Raw genomic sequence first — 20,375 nt, forward strand, 5'->3', positions numbered from 1 at the left:
GGATCGCTGTGCTCCCCCCCTCCCCGCGCTCGGATCGCTGTCCTCCCCCCCCCCCCCCCTCCCCGCGCTCGGATCGCTGTCCTCCCCCCCCCCTCCCCGCGCTCGGATCGCTGTCCTCCCCCCCGCTCTCGGATCGTTCTGCTCCCTGCCCGCTCTCGGATCGCTCTGCTCCCCCTGCCCGCTCTCGGATCGCTCTGCTCCCCCTGCCCGCTCTCGGATCGCTCTGCTCCCCCTGCCCGCTCTCGGATCGCTCTGCTCCCCCTGCCCGCTCTCGGATCGCTCTGCTCCCCCTGCCCGCTCTCGGATCGCTCCCCTCCCATGCCGTGTTTGTTTTGTGAGCGCTGTCTTTCCTCAGTGTGCGGTTTGCTAAGTTTGCCATTCTCCCTAGTCAGAGACGACTGCTGCTCACCGGGACACCGCTGCAGAACTCGCTGATGGAATTGTGGTCTCTGATGCATTTCCTGATGCCCCACGTCTTCCAGTCACACCGAGAGTTCAAGGAATGGTTCTCCAACCCGCTGACTGGCATGATTGAAGGGAGCCAGGAGTACAATGAGGGCCTGGTGCGCAGACTGCATAAGGTGAGACCTGAAGAAGAGTCTGTTGGGGGGAGGGGGGGGGGGGTCTGCCATGATTGGAGGGAGTCGGGAGGGCCCTGTGAGACCAGGTGAGTCTAGTGGGGCTGACTGCCATAATTGGAGGGAGGAGTGGGATCCGCAGTATAGGTGGAAGGATAGGTTATCCTCACTCATTGTACTCCTCCTGCAGGTATTGCGCCCTTTTCTGCTGCGCAGAATTAAACTAGATGTGGAGAAGCAAATGCCCAAGAAATACGAGCATGTCATCTACTGCCGACTGTCCAAGCGTCAGCGCTTTCTATATGATGACTTCATGGCACAAGCCGCGTACGTATGATTGGTGGTCCCCCTCCCCTGTGGTGGTGGCGGTCCCCCTCCTCCTCCTGTGGTGGTCCCCTGTAATGGTGGTGGCGGTCCCCCTCCTCCTGTGGTGGTGGTCCTTTTTTCCCCTTGTGGTGGTGGTAACCCTTCTCGTGTAGTGGCAGTGGCAGCCCCCCTCTCATGTCGTGACGATTCTCTTTGCAGGACGCGGGAATCTCTGGCCAGCGGGCATTTTATGAGCGTGATTAACATTCTCATGCAGCTTCGGAAGGTGTGTAACCATCCCAACCTGTTTGACCCGCGACCCATCCACTCACCCTTCATAACCAGCGCCATCTGCTACAGCGTCCCCTCGCCGGTGCTACATGCTCTGCAGAGACATCCACTCGAGGCAGGTACAGGGCTTAAAGGGGGGAGGTGTCTGGGATTAGGGGGCGGATTTGGGGTGTCGGGGAGCTGATTTTCTTCTATGGTTGCAGTATGTGGACACGTCCTGGTTTGATCTGGTTAATCTGGAGGGCCATGTGAGTCGTTACGAGAGCGACGTCTTCCTGTCCCGCCATAAGCCCTCCCGCCAACTTATCCAGGAGATCGCAGACTCTCCGGAACCACCTCCCAGGCCACGCCCACTAAAGATGAAGGTGAACAGGTGTGTTTGATGTCCGGCCTTCTTTTCATCCTTTTTGTCTGTCTGTCCTCACCAAGATGACTCCTCCTCTTCCTCTTCTCCTATAGGATGCTGCAGCCTGTTGTAAAACCAGAGTCCCGGCCCGTTGTGGTGAATAATTCTCGGCCTGTACAGAAACTCCAGGACACCCCTGCGGCACCCTCGCCTCCGCCCCCTCCAAGTACCCTTTTACCTCCACCCAACCCACCTCCACCCAACCCACCTGCACCCAACCCACCTCCACCCGCCACAGGAGCCTCCGGACACGCCCAACCAGCTCCACAAGGTGAGGACCATTCTAAAGGGAACCTGTCACTGGCCTCTTTCTGCTGGCTTTCCCTGAGCCTGGCAGGCAGTGTCAGAGGATCAGCAAGACGGCCATTACTAGGATCATGTGAGGACAGAAAGATGGCAGCTACCATTGCTGAGACTCTGGGCCCTCGTCATCATTCTCTCTTCACTAAGATATTACTTACCCAAAACAAACGGGCAGGCAGTGAAGTCTGCACTTTCTTCAGGAATCCTCATGCCACCCCTGAAGGTTGCACATAGAAGGTGTCAGCGGTGGGTTTCAGGGGGGAGACGTTCTGGTCTGTAATACTGACGCTCTGATTTCTCCTCCTGCTAGTCTTACCTTTGGTCCAGTCCACTCCGGTTGCCATGTCCACTCCAGCGTACAACGAATCAGGAAAGCAAGCTCTTCTGCAGAACTCGCAGGCGGTGTACAGTGCCCCCCAGCGCATCATCCTCACCCCGGACATGCAGGCTCGCCTACCCTGTAAGTATCCACACTCAAGCCTTAGTCATACAAGACCCTCCCATGACTCCCAGCTAATGGTGACTTGTTTTCTTTCTTAGCGGGGGAAGTGGTCAGCCTGTCACAGTTGGCATCTCTGAGTGGACGCCCCATTCATAGTCCATCCACCACCAAACCGCTCACTTTGCAGCTGCAGGGCGCCAAATTCACACTAAGCGGTGCTCAGGTCCGGCCTGTGGGTGTCAGCCAGCCGCGGCCAATGCAGGGTGAGTAACAGTCCTCAGTCTGCTCCTGTAAACGTCTGACATCTTTCTGACCGCCAACTTTATCTCCTCAGGTAATGTTCTTCACCTGGTGTCCTCTGGAGGGCAGCACCATCTCCTCAGCCAGCCAGCCCAGCTCGCTTTAATCCAGGCCTTGGCGCAGCAGGCGGGTTCTCCGGCCCCCGCATCGGCCACTGCACAGCTGGTACAGAATAGTGGATCAGCACAGATCGGTGTCCAGGCCTTGTCTGTCCAGAGTCTGCAGCACCCCCTCATCAACAACACTAATATCCCACCACCTTCTGGACCTGCTCCAGGACAGGGTGAGTTCTCTTCCATGGCCAGAACTGTGTATTGGTGTATGTCTAGGCTTCTCAATCAACTGGTGTGAAAGAGGTTGTGAACCCTTACAAACCACTTTGACCTACAGGTAAGCCTACATTAAGGCCTACATTAAGGCTTACCTGTAGGTCCAAGAAATATCTCCTTAACCTACACGGTTTAGGAGATATTTACTAAAAGACAGTGACAGCTGTCTAAGGCGCATGCTCCATGACAGCGGCACACAGGCGCACTATCGCCGTTAGCGGCATTCCACTACTAACAGCGATATGCCGTTAGTGGCGGCTCCCATGCGCATGTACCGGACTGACAGCGCCGGAGCAGCGATACCCGGAAGAAGATGGAGGCTCCGGACTACAGGGGACAGTGGTGACTTCTCTGGCTCCTGTGTCATGTAAGTGACACATAATGGGCTGCGATGCGATGTGATGCGATGCATAGTAGTCCATTATGCTATACCTTTGCAGGGAGACAAAGAGGAAGTAACACCTATCAGGGTTTACTTCCTCTTGAAGGCATTGGGCCTTCTGCCTTCAATAGATGAGGGATAGGACTGTGCCCGGCCTTCAGTAGATAAGGGATAGGACTGTGCTGGGCCTTCAGTAGATGAGGGATAGGACTGTGCCCGGCCTTCAGTAGATGAGGGATAGGACTGTGCCCGGCCTTCAGTAGATGAGGGATAGGACTGTGCTGGGCCTTCAGTAGATGAGGGATAGGACTGTGCCCGGCCTTCAGTAGATGAGGGATAGGACTGTGCTGGGCCTTCAGTAGATGAGGGATAGGACTGTGCCCGGCCTTCAGTAGATGAGGGATAGGACTGTGCCCGGCCTTCAGTAGATGAGGGATAGGACTGTGCTGGGCCTTCAGTAGATGAGGGATAGGACTGTGCCCGGCCTTCAATAGATGAGGGATAGGACTGTGCCCGGCCTTCAGTAGATGAGGGATAGGACTGTGCTGGGCCTTCAGTAGATGAGGGATAGGACTGTGCCCGGCCTTCAGTAGATGAGGGATAGGACTGTGCCCGGCCTTCAGTAGATGAGGGATAGGACTGTGCCCGGCCTTCAGTAGATGAGGGATAGGACTGTGCCCGGCCTTCAGTAGATGAGGGATAGGACTGTGCCCGGCCTTCAGTAGATAAGGGATAGGACTGTGCCCGGCCTTCAGTAGATGAGGGATAGGACTGTGCCCGGCCTTCAGTAGATGAGGGATAGGACTGTGCCCGGCCTTCAGTAGATAAGGGATAGGACTGTGCCCGGCCTTCAGTAGATAAGGGATAGGACTGTGCCGGGCCTTCAGTAGATGAGGGATAGGACTGTGCCCGGCCTTCAGTAGATAAGGGATAGGACTGTGCCCGGCCTTCAGTAGATAAGGGATAGGACTGTGCCCGGCCTTCAGTAGATGAGGGATAGGACTGTGCCCGGCCTTCAGTAGATGAGGGATAGGACTGTGCCCGGCCTTCAGTAGATGAGGGATGGGACTGTGCCCGGCCTTCAGTAGATAAGGGATAGGACTGTGCCCGGCCTTCAGTAGATAAGGGATGGGACTGTGCCGGGCCTTCAGTAGATAAGGGATCTCTATCTCTCTCGTGAATGCTCTCATTGCCTGTCTCTCTCTCTCCCCCCCGCAGTAGTGAATACTCCCGGTGTGATGAAGATTGTGGTCAGGCAAGCACCCAGAGAAGTTCAGTCCTCACCACAGCGCCCTCCACTGGCTCCCCAGGTACGGCCAGTTCTCCGGGTGCTGCCAAGTTGTGCACACGGTGAGCAGATGACGCCCCGGGACGGGTCGGTGGACAGATCAGGTATAGATGTGATCTTTGGTGATGGATTCCAGCACAGCGCCCTCTTCTGTCTTTGTACTGATCTGGATTCTTCTCTCCTTACAGCTCCAGCTGTTGCCACCTCTAACATAACGTTGGCCTCCAGTCCTCTCCTAATGGTCTCCAGCCCAACGATGACCTCAAGGCTTCCTTCTCCGTGTACCATTGTCCCGAGTACTGAGGATTCCCCCACCCCCCCTCTGTCTGGTGTGGCCCTACGCCTTGTGACAACGGGCCCATCCCCCGCGGTACAGCTGACAAACCACCACTCAGCCCCTCCTGGACATTCTGCAATTCCAGCAATGACAAACTGCTCCCCCTTTTCTACCCTCACCTCGGCCCCTTCTAATGGCGCTACCACCCAGCCCATGGTTGGTTCGGACTCCTCCCCTATATTTCTGAAATCCTCCCAGAACCCAGACTTTCCCCTCCTGGATAGTCACCCCGTGCAGAATGGAAATGGCCTCCAGAACCAGTTGTCTGACTCCTTGCCACCTGCAGTACCCATGACCAGTGTGCCTAGTACGGTGAACTCTCCTTCCCCACCTGCCGCCAACATCCCCAAAGTGTCTCCTCCCACTTACAACCTGAGCTTGGTGCCGGCCCTCATCGCCAACTCCGCCTCCTCCAATGCTGCTCGTTTCCTGACCAGTCCTCTCTCCCTCCTGGCTTTGTCTCCTCTGGCTTCTACTAACGCTGGCCCCACCCCAGTCATTTATAATCCCCCCAATGCAGCTGCCTTTTCCACTCTGGCTGCCCCTTCCTTATCTGCCCCGTTACCCTCTGCCTCTGTGTCTGCCTCTCTGCCATTACTGGCCTCCCCGTCCTTATCTGCCCCGCTACCATCTGTGTCTGCCTCTCTGCCATTACTGGCCGCCCCATCCTTATCGGCCCCATTACCATCTGTGTCTGCCTCCCTGCCGTTGCTATCTGCCCCGTTACCCTCTGCCTCTGTGTCTGCCTCTCTACCTTTACTGGCTGCCCAATCCTTATCTGCCCCATTAAGCTCTACCTCTCTGCCATTTCTATCTGCTCCTTCCTTATCTGCCCCATTAACCTCTGCCTCTCTGCCATTTCTGTCTGCCCCACTACCTTCTGCCTCTGTGTCTGCCTCTCTGCCGTTTCTATCTGCCCCATTACCCTCTGCCTCTCTGCCATTACTGGTCGCCCAATCCTTATCCGCCCCGTTGCCCTCTGCCTCTGTATCTGCCTCTCTGCCATTGCTGGTTTCCCAATCCTTATCCGCCCCGTTGCCCTCTGCCTCTGTATCTGCCTCTCTGCCATTGCTGGTTTCCCAATCCTTATCTGCCCCGTTGCCCTCTGCCTCTGTTTCTGCCTCTCTGCCATTGCTGGCTGGCCCTGTGTCTGGCCAGCTGGCTTCATTTGCAGCTCCCTTACCCATTTCATCTGCCAACCAGAACCCATTGACTGTGCCGCACCCGTCGGTGGGGATGCCATCCACAGTCCCTGTGCTTTCATCTCCTGTATCTGCTCCCCTGCCGGCTCCTACTTCCGCCCCTTGCCGGTGCTCTCCACTCCGACTCCAGGAACCCTGCTGTCAGCCCCAGCTTCTATGCTGGAGGCGTCCGGTAATCAGCCGTTACTTTTGTCTTCGGACTCAGCCCCCATGCCTCTGCTAGACACTTCATCGGACACACTGCCCCCCCTTGTACTTAACACATCTCTCAAATTACCCCCCACGGCTTCGGCTCCAATGCCCATACTGCCGGCTACTGTATCTAATGCGTTTCCTTTATTGGCGGCAGCATCCGGTAAAGTCCCGTTACTTTGTGTAACGTCTGCCTCTACCAACGTGCCATTACTTCCTGCATCCACTGCCACTCAGGTATCTTCTGTTCTCACCACCTGTGTCCCCAACCAGCCCGCCGCAATGAGGGCCCAGGGGGCTGTGGCATCAGTAATGTACACCACGTCCATGTCCTCTTTCACCAATTCCCCCTCCCCCCTGCTGTCCACCTCCACTTCCTTTCCCTCTTTGCTGCCTAAACCATCAGCCCCTTTATTTACTGTCCAGGTCAAAGCCCCAACGCTGCTACCATCTGGATTGGTAGAAGCCCCCACCTCTATGGCTTCTGTACCCCCCGAGGTCCCAGCTTCCTGTTCCCTGTCTGCAGAGACCCCATTACTCCCATCAGCTGCTTTGAAGCCAGCTGTGGTTTCCACATTGGTAGCATCAGTGCCAACTCCGGGTTCGGCTCAGCCTGTCATGCCCATGGTACAAATCAAGGCACCAGCCCCCCTGCCTTCTCTTCCAGCCTCCACAGTGATCCCATCAATGCCGGCCTCTGCTCCAGCTCCTCTCCCATCACTGCCAGCCTCCACTCCTATTCCTTTACCTTTACTAACTGCCTCCACCCCCACCCCTGTGTCCTCTCTGCCAGCCGCCTCACCAGACCCTTCATCGCTCTTACTGGTGTCCGCTCCGGCCCAGGCCCCTGACTTATCTTCTCCCATTTTGGCTTCGTCTGTGGACCATGCTCCGGTCTCACTGCTGCCCTCCTCTGGCACCAATCCCTTGGTCATCTCTGTGTCTGCTCCCTTAACGCTCACCGCTTCTTCCCCTTCCTTAGTGCTTTCTGCTCCCTCTCACATCCCTCTTCTCCCTTCTCAGCCAATGGATGCACAGCCCCCTGGGATAATGGTTCCTAAACCTGCCCCATCGCCCTCCCCCTTTATATCACATTCCAACCTATCGACCTCCCCATCCCCCCTGACCAACACCCCAGACACGGCTTCCACACTTCCCACATCTGTCAACAGCCAGGAATCCAAGAATTTCCCAGAGTCCTCTCTGTCCCTCTCCATCGCTGGTCCTCCACCGGTCAGTGTCACCTTCAGTACAGCTTCCGAGTCGGAGATCACACTGGAAGGAGACGAGTCCCGCATTACTCACAGCGCCGCCATCAACACGTGCGTCAGGCCGAGACGACTGCTGCCCCACCACCCCGCTCTCCCTTCTACTTGGTGAGAAATCTTAGGAGGCATTTACCATGGCTGAGCCTGTACCAGGAGGGATGTCTCGTCTTACATGTATGATCTTCCTGTAGGAACCTCTGGAGGAGCGACGGAAAAAGCAGAAGATGGAGAGATTGGAACGGATATTCCACCTGAATGAGAGACGATGCAGCTTATCCCCGGTGTATGGCACCGAGGTGCTCAGTGTCTGTACTCTGCAGACGTCGCTTTCCGGGACTTACTGTACCTACCCTCAGACAGATGCCTTGAGGAGGTGTATCTTCACCCCAGAACAACGCCTGGAGCAGTTGCGTCCAACTATTGAGAGGTATGATGGTGATTGGGTGGGGGGTTGATAGTGCAGTCAGGATATGAGTTTGGGGGGGGGGGGGGATTGGAACCATTGGTGTTCGTGCAGTTTGGGTATCAGGGGATAAAGGGAGTGTATTGTAATGCAATCTGGGAATTGGAAAGGGTATTATAGACTTGTGTAGGAGGAGCCCCCCTCACAGGCATCTTCTGCCTCCTCCCCAGGTTTATCATCGCTATGCCTCCTGTGGAGGCCCCCCAGATCACTCTGCACACGTCGCACCCTCCTCCTTCCATGCTTCTTCAGGAGTCCCTGTTCAGAGAGACGTTGTCCCGGGAGCTGACCTCTCACACTCGCTGTCTACATCGAATCATCTCCAATATGAGGACTCAGTTCCCAGACCTGCGGCTCATACAGTATGACTGTGGTAAGTCTTCATTCCCACCTTCAGTACGTATTCAGTATATTCCCATCCATAGAGTCGTTGGTTTGGTGCCGAGTCCGGGTTCTTTTTAATACCCTGTGTCCCCCAACAGGAAAGTTACAGACTATGGACCGCTTACTGCGGGAGCTGAAATATGGAGGCCATCGTGTCCTCCTCTTCACTCAGATGACCCGAATGTTGGATGTCCTGGAGCAATTCCTCAACTACCACGGACACATCTACCTGCGACTGGATGGATCTACACGTGTGGAACAGAGACAGGTAATAAGAGGACTATGAGATCCCATCCCTCCCCCGCTCTGCTTTCTATTTCCATTCCTCCATTCTGCTTTCTATTTCCCCTCCAACACTAATGGGCTGGGCAGATGTAAGGAAAGCGGAAAAAACTCATCTGCCCTTCCTTTCTTTCTTTCTTTCTTTCTTTCTTTCTTTCTTTCTTTCTTTCTTTCTTTCTTTCTTTCTTTCTTTCTTTCTTTCTTTCTTTCTTTCTTTCTTTCTTTCTTTCTTTCTTTCTTTCTTTCTTTCTTTCCTTCCCTCCTTTCCTTTCTACTCTTCTCCCTGTAGTCCCCCCCCATATATCTTCATCTCCTACATGTAGGTTCAGTCTTCATATGTGTCTCTTTTATTTATAGGTTTTGATGGAACGGTTTAACATGGACAAGCGCATTTTCTGTTTTATTCTGTCCACACGCAGTGGGGTGTGGGTGTCAATCTGACCGGGGCAGATACAGTCATCTTCTATGACAGTGACTGGAACCCCACTATGGATGCACAAGCACAGGACCGCTGTCATCGCATTGGACAGACGCGGGACGTACACATATACAGGTAATCGGTACACCCGGCTTCCTGTCATCCTACCCCACCCAACTCCCTTCCTTCCTTATCCTCTCACCATATTGGACAGAAATGGAACGTATACAGGTAATCGGTACATCCCGCTTCCTGTCAGCCTACTCCACCCAACACCCTTCCTTCTTATCCTCTCACCATATTGGCCTGGCTCTCGTTCCATGGCACACTCTGAAGGGGCAAATTTGAATCATCGCTCTGTGAAGAACCGTGGTTGTCCAAGGGTGTGGGGTGGAGGAGATGATGCACCATTTCTTGCTTCAATGCCCCTTCAATATCCAATTCTATAAGTGGGTAGGTGAGGCTCTAGGTATCCCTTTCCCACTGAAGTTATGCAGAATGGTCTTACAGGGGTTTTCAGACTCTCTGGAGTTATTTGGAGACACTTTTTGTAGTCAGTTTAGTAGTTCTGTTCTTCCAATGGAATTCAGTGTCAGATTTCTACTTGGAAATAAGTCCTTCCTGTGAAGGTGATGGTGCACGACATTCTGGGTGAGGTTGGGTAGATTGGGGGTCTGGAGGAGGACAGGTGGAGGAATGTCAGTCTGGGTGAGGTTGGGAAGATTGGGGGTCTGGAGGAGGACAGGTGGAGGAATGTCGGTCTGGGTGAGGTTGGGAAGATTGGGGGTCTGGAGGAGGACAGGTGGAGGAATGTCAGTCTGGGTGAGGTTGGGGGTCTGGAGGAGGACGGGTGGAGGAATGTCAGTCTGGGTGAGGTTGGGGGTCTGGAGGAGGATGGGTGGAGGAATGTCAGTCTTGGTGAGGTTGGGGGTCTGGAGGAGGACAGGTGGAGGAATGTCAGTCTGGGTGAGGTTGGGGGTCTGGAGGTGGACAGGTGGAGGAATGTCAGTCTGGGTGAGGTTGGGGGTCTGGAGGAGGACAGGTGGAGGAATGTCAGTCTGGGTGAGGTTGGGAGGATTGGGGGTCTGGAGGAGGACAGGTGGAGGAGTGTCAGTCTGGCTGAGGTTGGGAGGATTGGGGGTCTGGAGGAGGACAGGTGGAGGAGTGTCAGTCTGGCTGAGGTTGGGAGGATTGGGGGTCTGGAGGAGGACAGGTGGAGGAGTGTCAGGTTCCTGTAGTTGCTGTCAGTCTCTCTCCCCCCCCAAGTTTTTCATACAAGATCGGGTGATTGGAGAAAGGCCACATGCGTGGGTTACATGTGTGATTCTTTACCCTGAGGGCGTGGTTAGGTGGGGGGAGGGTCATGTTGAGGTGCATTATAACGATAATGTTAGTAAAATAAGTTTTGTTTGGTATATTTTTAGTTCCAGTATTTTCAGAAAAGTTTTGCGGTCCTCTTTAGATCAAAGTGATCTTCGCGGCGGAGTCGTCACAAGATCACTTTTATTGACGGTGGGAGAGTTTTTTTTTTTCCCACCGCACTCCGGTCTTCTCTGCTGCTAACCGGAGCCGTTGGTAGCGAGGGAGGCGATCCTTTCCCCTGGGAGACATGGAGGGAATGGTGGCCCCACTTGGCTCCTTGACGTTGGATGTCAAACCTGACTTCTGCCCAACGGGCCTAAAGGGGAAACCTTGGTTGTTGCATTTGGGTGTAAATGTGAGGTGAGGTCTTTTTGATCTCACATTTATGAGGACCCGCCATGCTTTTATTTTATTTTTTTCTGTTACAAGTGATGTTTACATTCCTTGTAATAGAAATAGCAGCGATCCACAATTTTTTATTTTTTTTTATAAGGGGACATTGTAAAAAAAAAATATATATATTATCTGTAACGCCCCCCCCCCCCCCCCCGTCCCGCTGAGTTTGTGTGCAGAAGCAAACGCATACATAAGTTGCGCCCGCATATGAAAACGGTCTTCAAACCAGACATGTGACCACACATCATCAGACCAATGATTCTATCCCTCGACCTCCAACTCAAAGCTGCTAACCTGCAGACATTTTTAAGTGTCGCCTATGGAGATTCTTAAGGGTCAAAGTTTGTCACCGTGAAATTTTGAAGCGTGACATGTTGGGTATCAATTTACTCGGCGTAACGTTACCTTTCACAATAGTATAAAAAATTGTGCTTACTTTACTGTTTTTTTTTTTTGTTTTTGTTTATGCACAAAAGTGTATTTTTACCCAAAAATATTGCATTTGTAAGACTGCTACACAAATACGGTGTGACAGAAAGTATTGCAATTTTATTCTCTAGGGTGTCTGATAAAAAAATCTATAATGTTTGGGGGTTCAAAGTAATTTTCTAGCAAAAATAACAAAACTGATTTTAACTTGTAAACAAGTTTTTGAAAAATAGGCCTGGTCCCGAAGTTGTTAAACAACTAGGCGCTTAAGCCTAGGTTCCCAGGTCCTTCATCACGCAGCCCACCGCCCTAGACACACAAAATACATTACATCCCACCCTGGTTCCATGACCAGGTAAAGAGGTCACCATATTCATCACCTCGCCAAGAGATGAGCAGACAGACGGAAACAATAGGCGACTCAATGGTTAGTCTCAATTAGGAGGCACACAATGGGCAAATGATACCATGAGAGAAAGACCCCTTAATAAACAGATTATATCAGGAGACCCCCCCCCCCCCCCCCGTATCAGGTTGGTTTGAGCTAATCATATTAACATCCAGTCTAAGGCTGGGTTCACACTGCTGCGGGGGGAGATCCAGATGTGATTCGCACAGCAAATCACATCCGATCTCCGTAGCACTGCGAGTTCAGCCATACAGATAGTATGGCTGAACTCGCAGCTGTCCCGCAGCAAACTCGCACAGGACCCTTTTTTGGGTCCGCAACGGAATCGGATCGCATGGGGGTTCACACCATGCGATCCGATTCCTGTGCGAGTCGGCAGATCGCACTGCGATATGCCGACGGATCTGGGGGTGTCATTAACATAACATTGACACCCCCAGCCGTCCGCATAGGGCAGTGTGAACTGCCGGCGGGAGGTGAGCGATGCGGGAAAACGCCGCGGATTCGCGGCGTTCCCGCATCGCAATAGTGTGAACCTAGCCTCAGTCTCATAGTCTAAAGCAGTCATTGCTGGTTTTGGTACTAAGGCCCCAAATCTGTATGCAGTTCCCAGAGTCTGTGTGTTTTGGGGAGTCATGGACCCGAATCCAAAGCAAAATCACTCCAAGGGTCTCCCAGGTATACACCTCCCAAGAATGGAGCCCCCTCAAAAGAAGGACCCATAGTTGGCAGCAGGTCCCCCTCCAAAAGCCCCTATCCTGGTTGGGTCTGTCACATGTCGTATCCGCTCACCATATAGGACAGACACGGGACGTAACCCATATACAGGTAATAACAGCTTCCTTCCCTCGTTCTACACCTCCCCACCCAGCGACCAAGGCTCGCCTCGTTCAGTATTATCCCTTCCTCTAATTGGGCACTTGGGATTTATAGGTAATTGACTCCTCCTACACTCCCACTCTGTGGTGTACTCCCCCCGACATCCCATAATTCCTATTTATTGATCTAGGCTGGTGAGCGAGCGGACGGTTGAAGAGAACATCCTGAAGAAAGCACAGCAGAAGAGGATGCTGGGAGATATGGCCATAGAAGGTGGAAACTTCACCACAGCATATTTCAAGCAGGTAATTCTCCAGATTATGGAGGTGTGTGTGTGTGTGTGTGTGTGTGTGTGTGTGTGTGTAATATACCATCCTCTGCCCTACCTCCTGTCCCAAAATAATTTCTGTCTTAAGAACTCATGAGATGTAAACCTATTGTTTCCTGTGTTGGTGTTCATTAAGGACCCCACACACACACACACACCCCCACCACACTCACACAGACACACACACACAAACACACACACCCGGGTTGAGAGGCTGATCTGGAATGTTATGCCAACCCAGATATTTATGATTTACTAACTAATCTTAAAGGATTTTTAGTCGGATGTAGTCGGTGCCTGTCATGTGTTCTATTCGTCCAGAATTAAAAAAATGTGTAGAAAACTGCGCCTATTCCCACTCTGGATTAAGTGAAAGAAACTTCAATTCCTCAATGGGGAATACCTTGTGGCCGTGGGATTGTCCAGAAAAGGGTACAGTTTCTTCCTGCAAGATGCTAGGTTATCACCAACACCTGGGGGGGGGGGGGGGTACTTCTCCCCTTCAAATTGAACTCTTACCAAAATCAACTGTTATAGCCAAAAAAAAACACACACACTGGTTTGATATGTTTCCAATCTCCCAGGGAAAGCTGCACCGCAGGGATGGGATGCACAGTGATCGGCTCGATTCAAAAAGAAAACAAACCCCATAGAGTTCCATTTTAAAACGTTAAACAAGGTCACAGCAGCAGACCATACGGGGGCGGCGCGGTGTCTCCTACCACATTCGGCTGCCTTTTACAGCTGTAGTGAACACTGCGTCCCCCGAGCACCCTGCATGTTGTAAGCAGAAACTCAACTCTTTTCTGGACAATCTCATGGACATAGAAATTGAGCTGCAATATTTTAGGGAATTTTCTTTTTATATAAATATATATATATATTATTACACTGAATAACTTTTAATATTTATATCCTACTATTAGCGTTGATAGCGCTGCCAGTGTTTGTGTGTATCTATATTTGTTCTATTAGTCCAGTTGAGCAGAGAGACCCTCATATTTTTAGTCTTCCCCGTTTTTGTGTTCTATACATCTGAGGGGTTTAGTTTTTTCCCCCGTTCCGGGTTCCTTACACCTCAGAGGTTTAGTCTTCCCCCATTCCGGGTTCCTTACACCTCAGAGGTTTAGTCTTCCCCCATTCCGGGTTCCTTACACCTCAGAGGTTTAGTCTTCTCCTGTTCCGGGTTCCTTACACCTCAGAGGTTTAGTCTTCCCCCATTCCGGGTTCCTTACATCTCAGAGGTTTAGTCTTCCCCCATTCCGGGTTCCTTACACCTCAGAGGTTTAGTCTTTTCCTGTTCCGGGTTCCTTACACCTCAGAGGTTTAGTCTTCCCCGTTTTTTGTGTTCTATACATCTGAGGGGTTTAGTTTTTTCCCCCGTTCCGGGTTCTTTACACCTCAGAGGTTTAGTCTTCCCCCATTCCGGGTTCCTTACATCTCAGAGGTTTAGTCTTCCCCCGTTTCGGGTTCCTTACACCTCAGAGGTTTAGTCTTCTCCTGTTCCGGGTTCCTTACACCTCCAGAGGTTTAGTCTTCTCCTGTTCCGGGTTCCTTACACCTCCAGAGGTTTAGTCTTCTCCTGTTCCGGGTTCCTTACACCTCCAGAGGTTTAGTCTTCTCCTGTTCCGGGTTCCTTACACCTCCAGAGGTTTAGTCTTCTCCTGTTCCGGGTTCCTTACACCTCCAGAGGTTTAGTCTTCCCCCGTTCCGGGTTCCTTACACCTCCAGAGGTTTAGTCTTCCCCCCGTTCCGGGTTCCTTACACCTCAGAGGTTTAGTCTTCTCCTGTTCCGGGTTCCTTACACCTCCAGAGGTTTAGTCTTCTCCTGTTCCGGGTTCCTTACACCTCCAGAGGTTTAGTCTTCCCCCCGTTCCGGGTTCCTTACACCTCCAGAGGTTTAGTCTTCCCCCCCCGTTCCGGGTTCCTTACACCTCCAGAGGTTTAGTCTTCCCCCCCCCCCCCATTCCAGGTTCCTTACACCTCCAGAGGTTTAGTCTTCTCCCGTTCCGGGTTCCTTACACCTCAGAGGTTTAGTCTTCCCCCCCCCCCCATTCCAGGTTCCTTACACCTCCAGAGGTTTAGTCTTCTCCCGTTCCGGGTTCCTTACACCTCAGAGGTTTAGTCTTCCCCCGTTCCGGGTTCCTTACACCTCCAGAGGTTTAGTCTTCCCCCCCCATTCCAGGTTCCTTACACCTCCAGAGGTTTAGTCTTCTCCCGTTCCAGGTTCCTTACACCTCAGAGGTTTAGTCTTCCCCCATTCCGGGTTCCTTACACCTCAGAGGTTTAGTCTTCCCCCATTCCGGGTTCCTTACACCTCAGAGGTTTAGTCTGTCACATTCCGGGTTCCTTGCACGTGTTTTGACGTATGCGATGTGGAAGTCCCTTATTCCCTGCTGACCTGTGGGTTGTGTTTAGTATTGGGGTTCTAATCTCTTTCTGTCTTCCAGCATACTATCCGGGAACTTTTTGACATGGAAGATATTCCTCGCAAGGAAAGTGAAACGCGTGCAGCGTCTCCTGCGCAGAGCACAGAGGAAGGAGCGTCATTGCGGCAGAGTAATATCTTGGAGCAGGTACTAGCACTTTGTGCTTCTCTGAAAACTATATGGCTCAGTAAGGACTTGGGACGATGTCCCGGTCTGCCGCCCCCCCCCCCCCCCCCCCCCTTCTCATATGTACCTGTTTTTCAGGCACTGGGCCGAGCAGAGGATGAGGAGGACACCCTGGCTGCCTCTCTGGTCAAGGCTGAGCAGGTTGCTGATCTTGCAGAGTTTAATGAGAATGTTCCCCTGGAGCCGGAGGAAGAGGAGCAGAACCGGGTGGAGCAGGAGATCTCGGCACTAGTGGAGCAGGTAATGTGTGTTCAGAGTTACCATGATGTGTAGTGTGAGCTATGTCCGAGCCAAAACATTAACCAATAACCTTGTCTTCCTAGCTGACTCCAATTGAACGATATGCCATGTACTTCCTGGAAGCCTCTCTGGAGGAAGTCAGCAGAGAGGAACTGAAACAGGCTGAGGTAAGGATTTCTCTACCATGGCAATCACTGCAAACACCTGTGTGATAAAGCCAGAATGGAAGCTTGGGTTTCAAGTACTGGCTCTGGGGCAATGAAATGTTTGCTATTCAGTCTTTTCATTCCACAAGGCAGGCTACTTCTGCTCTGTATGGTCAGATGTATAATGACCCCCCCCCCCCCCATTGATGGAGTTCAGGTGTCTCCAGTAAAGGGTCCTAGTAATACTCAATCCTACAAAGACATTGTAGACAATTGCCTTCTTCCAACCTTGTGGTAACAGTTTGAAGACCTTTTTCTGTTTCACCATGACTGTCTCTCCAGTGTACAAAGCCAGCTCCATAAAGACATGGTGTGAGACCAGTCTGGTGTGGAGGAACTCCAGTGTCCTGCACAGAGTCCTGACCTCATCTCTACTGATCACCTTTGGGATGAATTGGAATGACGATTGGGAGTCAGGTCCTTTTTTTTATTTTTATTTTTATTTTTTTGTGCCTAATGTGAGGCCCACCATGTGAGTCAGGTCTTCTCATCCAATATCAGTGCTTGACCTCACAAATTCCCACAGACACCCTCAAATCTTGTGGAAAGTCTTCCCAAAGGGGGGGGGGGTAACTCAATTTTAATGGGGGAGTGGGAGCTCTGTTGGTTATTGGAGGGGAGGTGTGACAATTCTGTATTCGTGTCCAAAGATCAGGAATGGGATGTCTAGCAAGCTCATATAGGTGTGGTGGTCAGGGGCACTCCAACTTTTGGGTATATGGTGTATTTTGTTTCCACATGGGTATATTTTTAATGTGGTTGTCACCCCTTCCCAATCTGTCTTCATTGCAGGAACAAGTAGAAGCCGCCCGCAAGGATCTGATCCTAGCCAAAGACGAGAGTGGTCAGAGTATTGAAGAAAAATGGGATGAAGAAATAAGAAAAAACCGCAGGGTGCGAACACCCACACCGGCCCGAACACCTGGAGAACGTATCGGCGTTAGAATGAGCGAAAGACTGAGAGGAAACAAGGCAGCTGAGCCCACAGACATTGCAGAGAGCTTAGCCGTTCCAGATGTTCCACTCTCTGCCCAAGAGGACCAATGTGAAGCCTCCACCCAGACACTGGAAGTGCCCCCTGTTCCAGATGTGGATGACGGCGGCCATGATGCGGAGACATCTTGTAGTACTGCTGTCACATCAGAATCCACCATGTCCCCAATAGCGCCCCCGATCCTTCAGACAGAGGAAAGTACCACAGAGACTGTTAAACAAGAAGCAGAGGATGAAAGCCCAGCTCCGGTGGAGGAGAAGGAGGAGGAAACTGTATGTACTCCAAGTAAAGTGCTTACCCCAGGCAGCCCTGTGACTTGTGGGCAGGCGCCAGGCAGCCCTGTGACTTGTGAGCAGGTGCCGGGCAGCCCTGTGACTTGTGAGCAGGCGCCGGGCAGCCCTGTGACTTGTGGGCACGTGCCGGGCAGCCCTGTGACTTGTGGGCACGTGCCGGGCAGCCCTGTGACTTGTGGGCACGTGCCGGGCAGCCCTGTGACTTGTGGGCACGTGCCGGGCAGCCCTGTGACTTGTGGGCACGCCCCGGGCAGCCCTGTGACTTGTGGGCACGCGCCGGGCAGCCCTGTGACTCGTGGGCACGCGCCGGGCAGCCCTGTGACTCGTGGGCACGCGCCGGGCAGCCCTGTGACTTGTGGGAAAGCCCCAGGCAGCCCTGTGACTTGTGGGAAAGCCCCAGGCAGCCCTGGGACTAGTCCACAGGAAGAACCCACTCCACCCCGCACACCTCGGAGGAAAGTCACTGCAGACTGTGAGATTCTGCTGGCTGGAGCTAGCGACAACTCCCCAGCTGCAAAAGTGCTGAGGCGCTTGCCTGGACGTCTGGTTACTGTGGTACAAGAGAGGCTTCCCGCTGCTCGTCGCCACACTAAGGGGAAAGGAGAACAAGCTTCTTTAGACAATGGAGTACTCAGTACAAATGTTCCTGAGTATCAGAGTCCTCCCCGTGATCTCCTGTCTGAGGACTCCTCTGAGACTGGAAGTCCCCCACCAAAGAGAAAAAGAGGAAGACCCCCCAAGATTAGTGTAGACATATCCTCCCCCACTGCAGTCCCTGACCTGCCTCTGGAAGACAAGCCTTCTGAGCCCCATCCTCCTCCTCCTCCTCCTCCCCCTCCTCCCCAGGCAGCCATTTCTGAGTTATCTCCCCCCTGCCCAGGCCAGACTCCGGCTAGTCCCAGCTCTTCCTCCAAGTTGAATTCAGAGAGTGAAAACAGTTCTGTTGAGAAGAGGAAGAGAGGACGACCTCCAAAGCGACGAGAATCATCTCCCGCTGCCTCGTCTACATCCCCAGCGGCCTCACCCCTTCGAGTTTTACGGTCCCCGCTCGTAGTCTCTCCAGTTGGTGCGCTGCCTCCATCTCCCATTTGTGCATCACCAAGGTCTCCCGTTATAGCTTCACCGACACCCCCTGCCTCTGTTGTCGGAGATGCTGCACGCAACCGTTCTCAGGTGCACACTACAGAAGCAAAATCCTTCTCTGATGACCGAAGACGCAACGATACCCTTCCTTCAGCTCTTTGTGCTCCCACTGCTAAATCCACCATTCCCGTTGTTTCTTCCAACATTCCCTCAGTGGGCGGGGAGGCCACGAGCAGCAGTGGTGCTGATGAGCCAGTCACACCGTCTAAGCGTAGACGTGGCCGGCCACCCAGGTCACAGATGGTCCCTAAAACTAACTGTAGTCTGACATCGCACAATTACAAATTGGACAGTTCTCCTGACAGAAGTCCCAGTCCTCAGATGACTACAAGGGCCTGTCAGAGGAAGCCACTGAAAGCAGAAACCACCGATTCTAAGGAGCAGAATTCTTCTCTCGCCGACACCGATGACTCCTCAGAAGACGAGCAGATAAGGACTCCTTTAACCCGCAGCGCCAGGACTCGATTGGAGACCAGCCAGACTCCTCTTGTAGTCTCCAAAAACTCTGGAGTATCTTCTCCCAAAGCCCAGCGTGGGCGTTCTCCCCGTGTTACTCCTACTTCAGAAAAATCTGCCACCAAAAAACGCAAACCCTCCAGTGAAAGCTCCCCCAGCCCAACCTCCTCCTCCCCCAATGGTAGCTCCAGTGGCAAACAAAAAGGGGCAAGAAAAAAACGTCATAGTTCCCCAGCAGAACGGGTTTTGCGCAGTTCCCTTACTGCCAACCCCGCCAGTAACACGCGCTCGTCACGCAGTCAACTTCAATATTTTCCCAGCAGCAACAGAGGTAGAAAGGCCAAAACGTGAGGTGGAGCTCGTGGAGAGCAGGCTTTTGTCCTTGTCAGGATGGGGAGCAGGGTGCTGAGGACTGTCCCAATCATTCCGGGGGCTAGCTAGGGGCCCCAATATTGAGACACACAATCTATGCAAAGAGAACCGAAAGAACAGCAGTCGGCATCCGCTAAAGGTGGAAGGGATGTTTCTGCTGAGGAGCCGAAGGATTTCCTGCTTGATTGGCTGAGTATTGGATGGGAATCTGCAGGAGTGACCTGAGCCCCGAGTCTCCGGACATTAGACAGGAATCTGCAGGAGTGACCTGAGCCCCGAGTCTCCGGACATTAGACAGGAATCTGCAGGAGTGACCTGAGCCCCGAGTCTCCGGACATTAGACAGGAATCTGCAGGAGTGACCTGAGCCCCGAGTCTCCGGACATTAGACAGGAATCTGCAGGAGTGACCTGAGCCTGAGCCCCGAGTCTTCGGACATTAGACAGGAACCCACAGGAGTGGCCTGAGCCCCGAGTCTCCGGATGTTTCTACACAAGTTCCTGTAAATCTTTCATGAAAATAAAGTGTTAAGTGTATAACGTTTAATGAGACGCGTCTGTACGAATGAGTGGCATGGCTGGAGCACACAGCGTCTTGTTAAAGGGAATCTATCATGAACTGTTTGTATAGTTTTATTATTATTATTTTAGCTAGCAATGCACATAAAGCTCTCTATTTTTGTCTTGTATTGTTGGAATAAAGCTCTTAATAGTGTTGCATTTCTCTCACCATCCTCTTCTGTGAAGTGCTGGAAGCCATCAGCTGGCTGAACGTGTCCACTATTGGTATCGGCGCCACCTCTGGGCAGTGCTGGGAACCGGTGATTGGGTGACGAGAAAGTAGGGAGGTGGAGCTGCTGGAAGCTGCAGTGACTGTGATTGGCCCTTCAGTCTTCTTGTGCTAAATACAGGACACGTTTTTGACCCTTAGGCCTTGTTTATATGGGGCCTATCAATGTGTGCCCCATGGGAGGGCCGTGTTTACCTGCACAGGTGTTATGTGCATCCCCATGCTGGTAGTCAATTGGGATGCAGCGGCTGCACATACTCAGAAGGTCTGACATCTGTGTGGGTGCAAGGCCCTCTATGGCCCCATGTCAGCAAGGCTTAAGAACTCAGCATTGCTTTCATGATAGATTCCCTT

General features: G+C 52.6%; 1 protein-coding gene across 1 annotated transcript in view; it reads left to right on the top strand.

Annotated features, from left to right (window-relative positions):
- Window positions 1-19,951, top strand: part of SRCAP (Snf2 related CREBBP activator protein) — a 36,552-nt gene extending 16,601 nt beyond the window's left edge. Inside the window, 22 exon segments of the mRNA XM_077449794.1 lie at window positions 356-581; window positions 769-905; window positions 1,104-1,290; window positions 1,379-1,548; window positions 1,635-1,852; window positions 2,195-2,344; window positions 2,425-2,589; window positions 2,661-2,909; window positions 4,556-4,729; window positions 4,814-6,259; window positions 6,262-7,701; window positions 7,704-7,732; window positions 7,816-8,051; window positions 8,258-8,460; window positions 8,570-8,739; window positions 9,111-9,171; window positions 9,174-9,306; window positions 12,777-12,891; window positions 15,365-15,490; window positions 15,608-15,769; window positions 15,853-15,936; window positions 16,768-19,951. Of these exon segments, the coding sequence (XP_077305920.1) occupies window positions 356-581; window positions 769-905; window positions 1,104-1,290; window positions 1,379-1,548; window positions 1,635-1,852; window positions 2,195-2,344; window positions 2,425-2,589; window positions 2,661-2,909; window positions 4,556-4,729; window positions 4,814-6,259; window positions 6,262-7,701; window positions 7,704-7,732; window positions 7,816-8,051; window positions 8,258-8,460; window positions 8,570-8,739; window positions 9,111-9,171; window positions 9,174-9,306; window positions 12,777-12,891; window positions 15,365-15,490; window positions 15,608-15,769; window positions 15,853-15,936; window positions 16,768-19,212 (8,326 nt within the window). The 3' untranslated portion in view covers window positions 19,213-19,951.
- The last annotated feature ends 424 nt before the right edge of the window (window positions 19,952-20,375 follow it).

The sequence above is a fragment of the Lithobates pipiens genome, unplaced genomic scaffold (genome assembly GCF_037356315.1).
Source record: "Lithobates pipiens isolate NorthernLeopardFrog02 unplaced genomic scaffold, aLitPip1_a1.2 Scaffold_22, whole genome shotgun sequence".
NCBI lineage: Eukaryota > Metazoa > Chordata > Amphibia > Anura > Ranidae > Lithobates > Lithobates pipiens.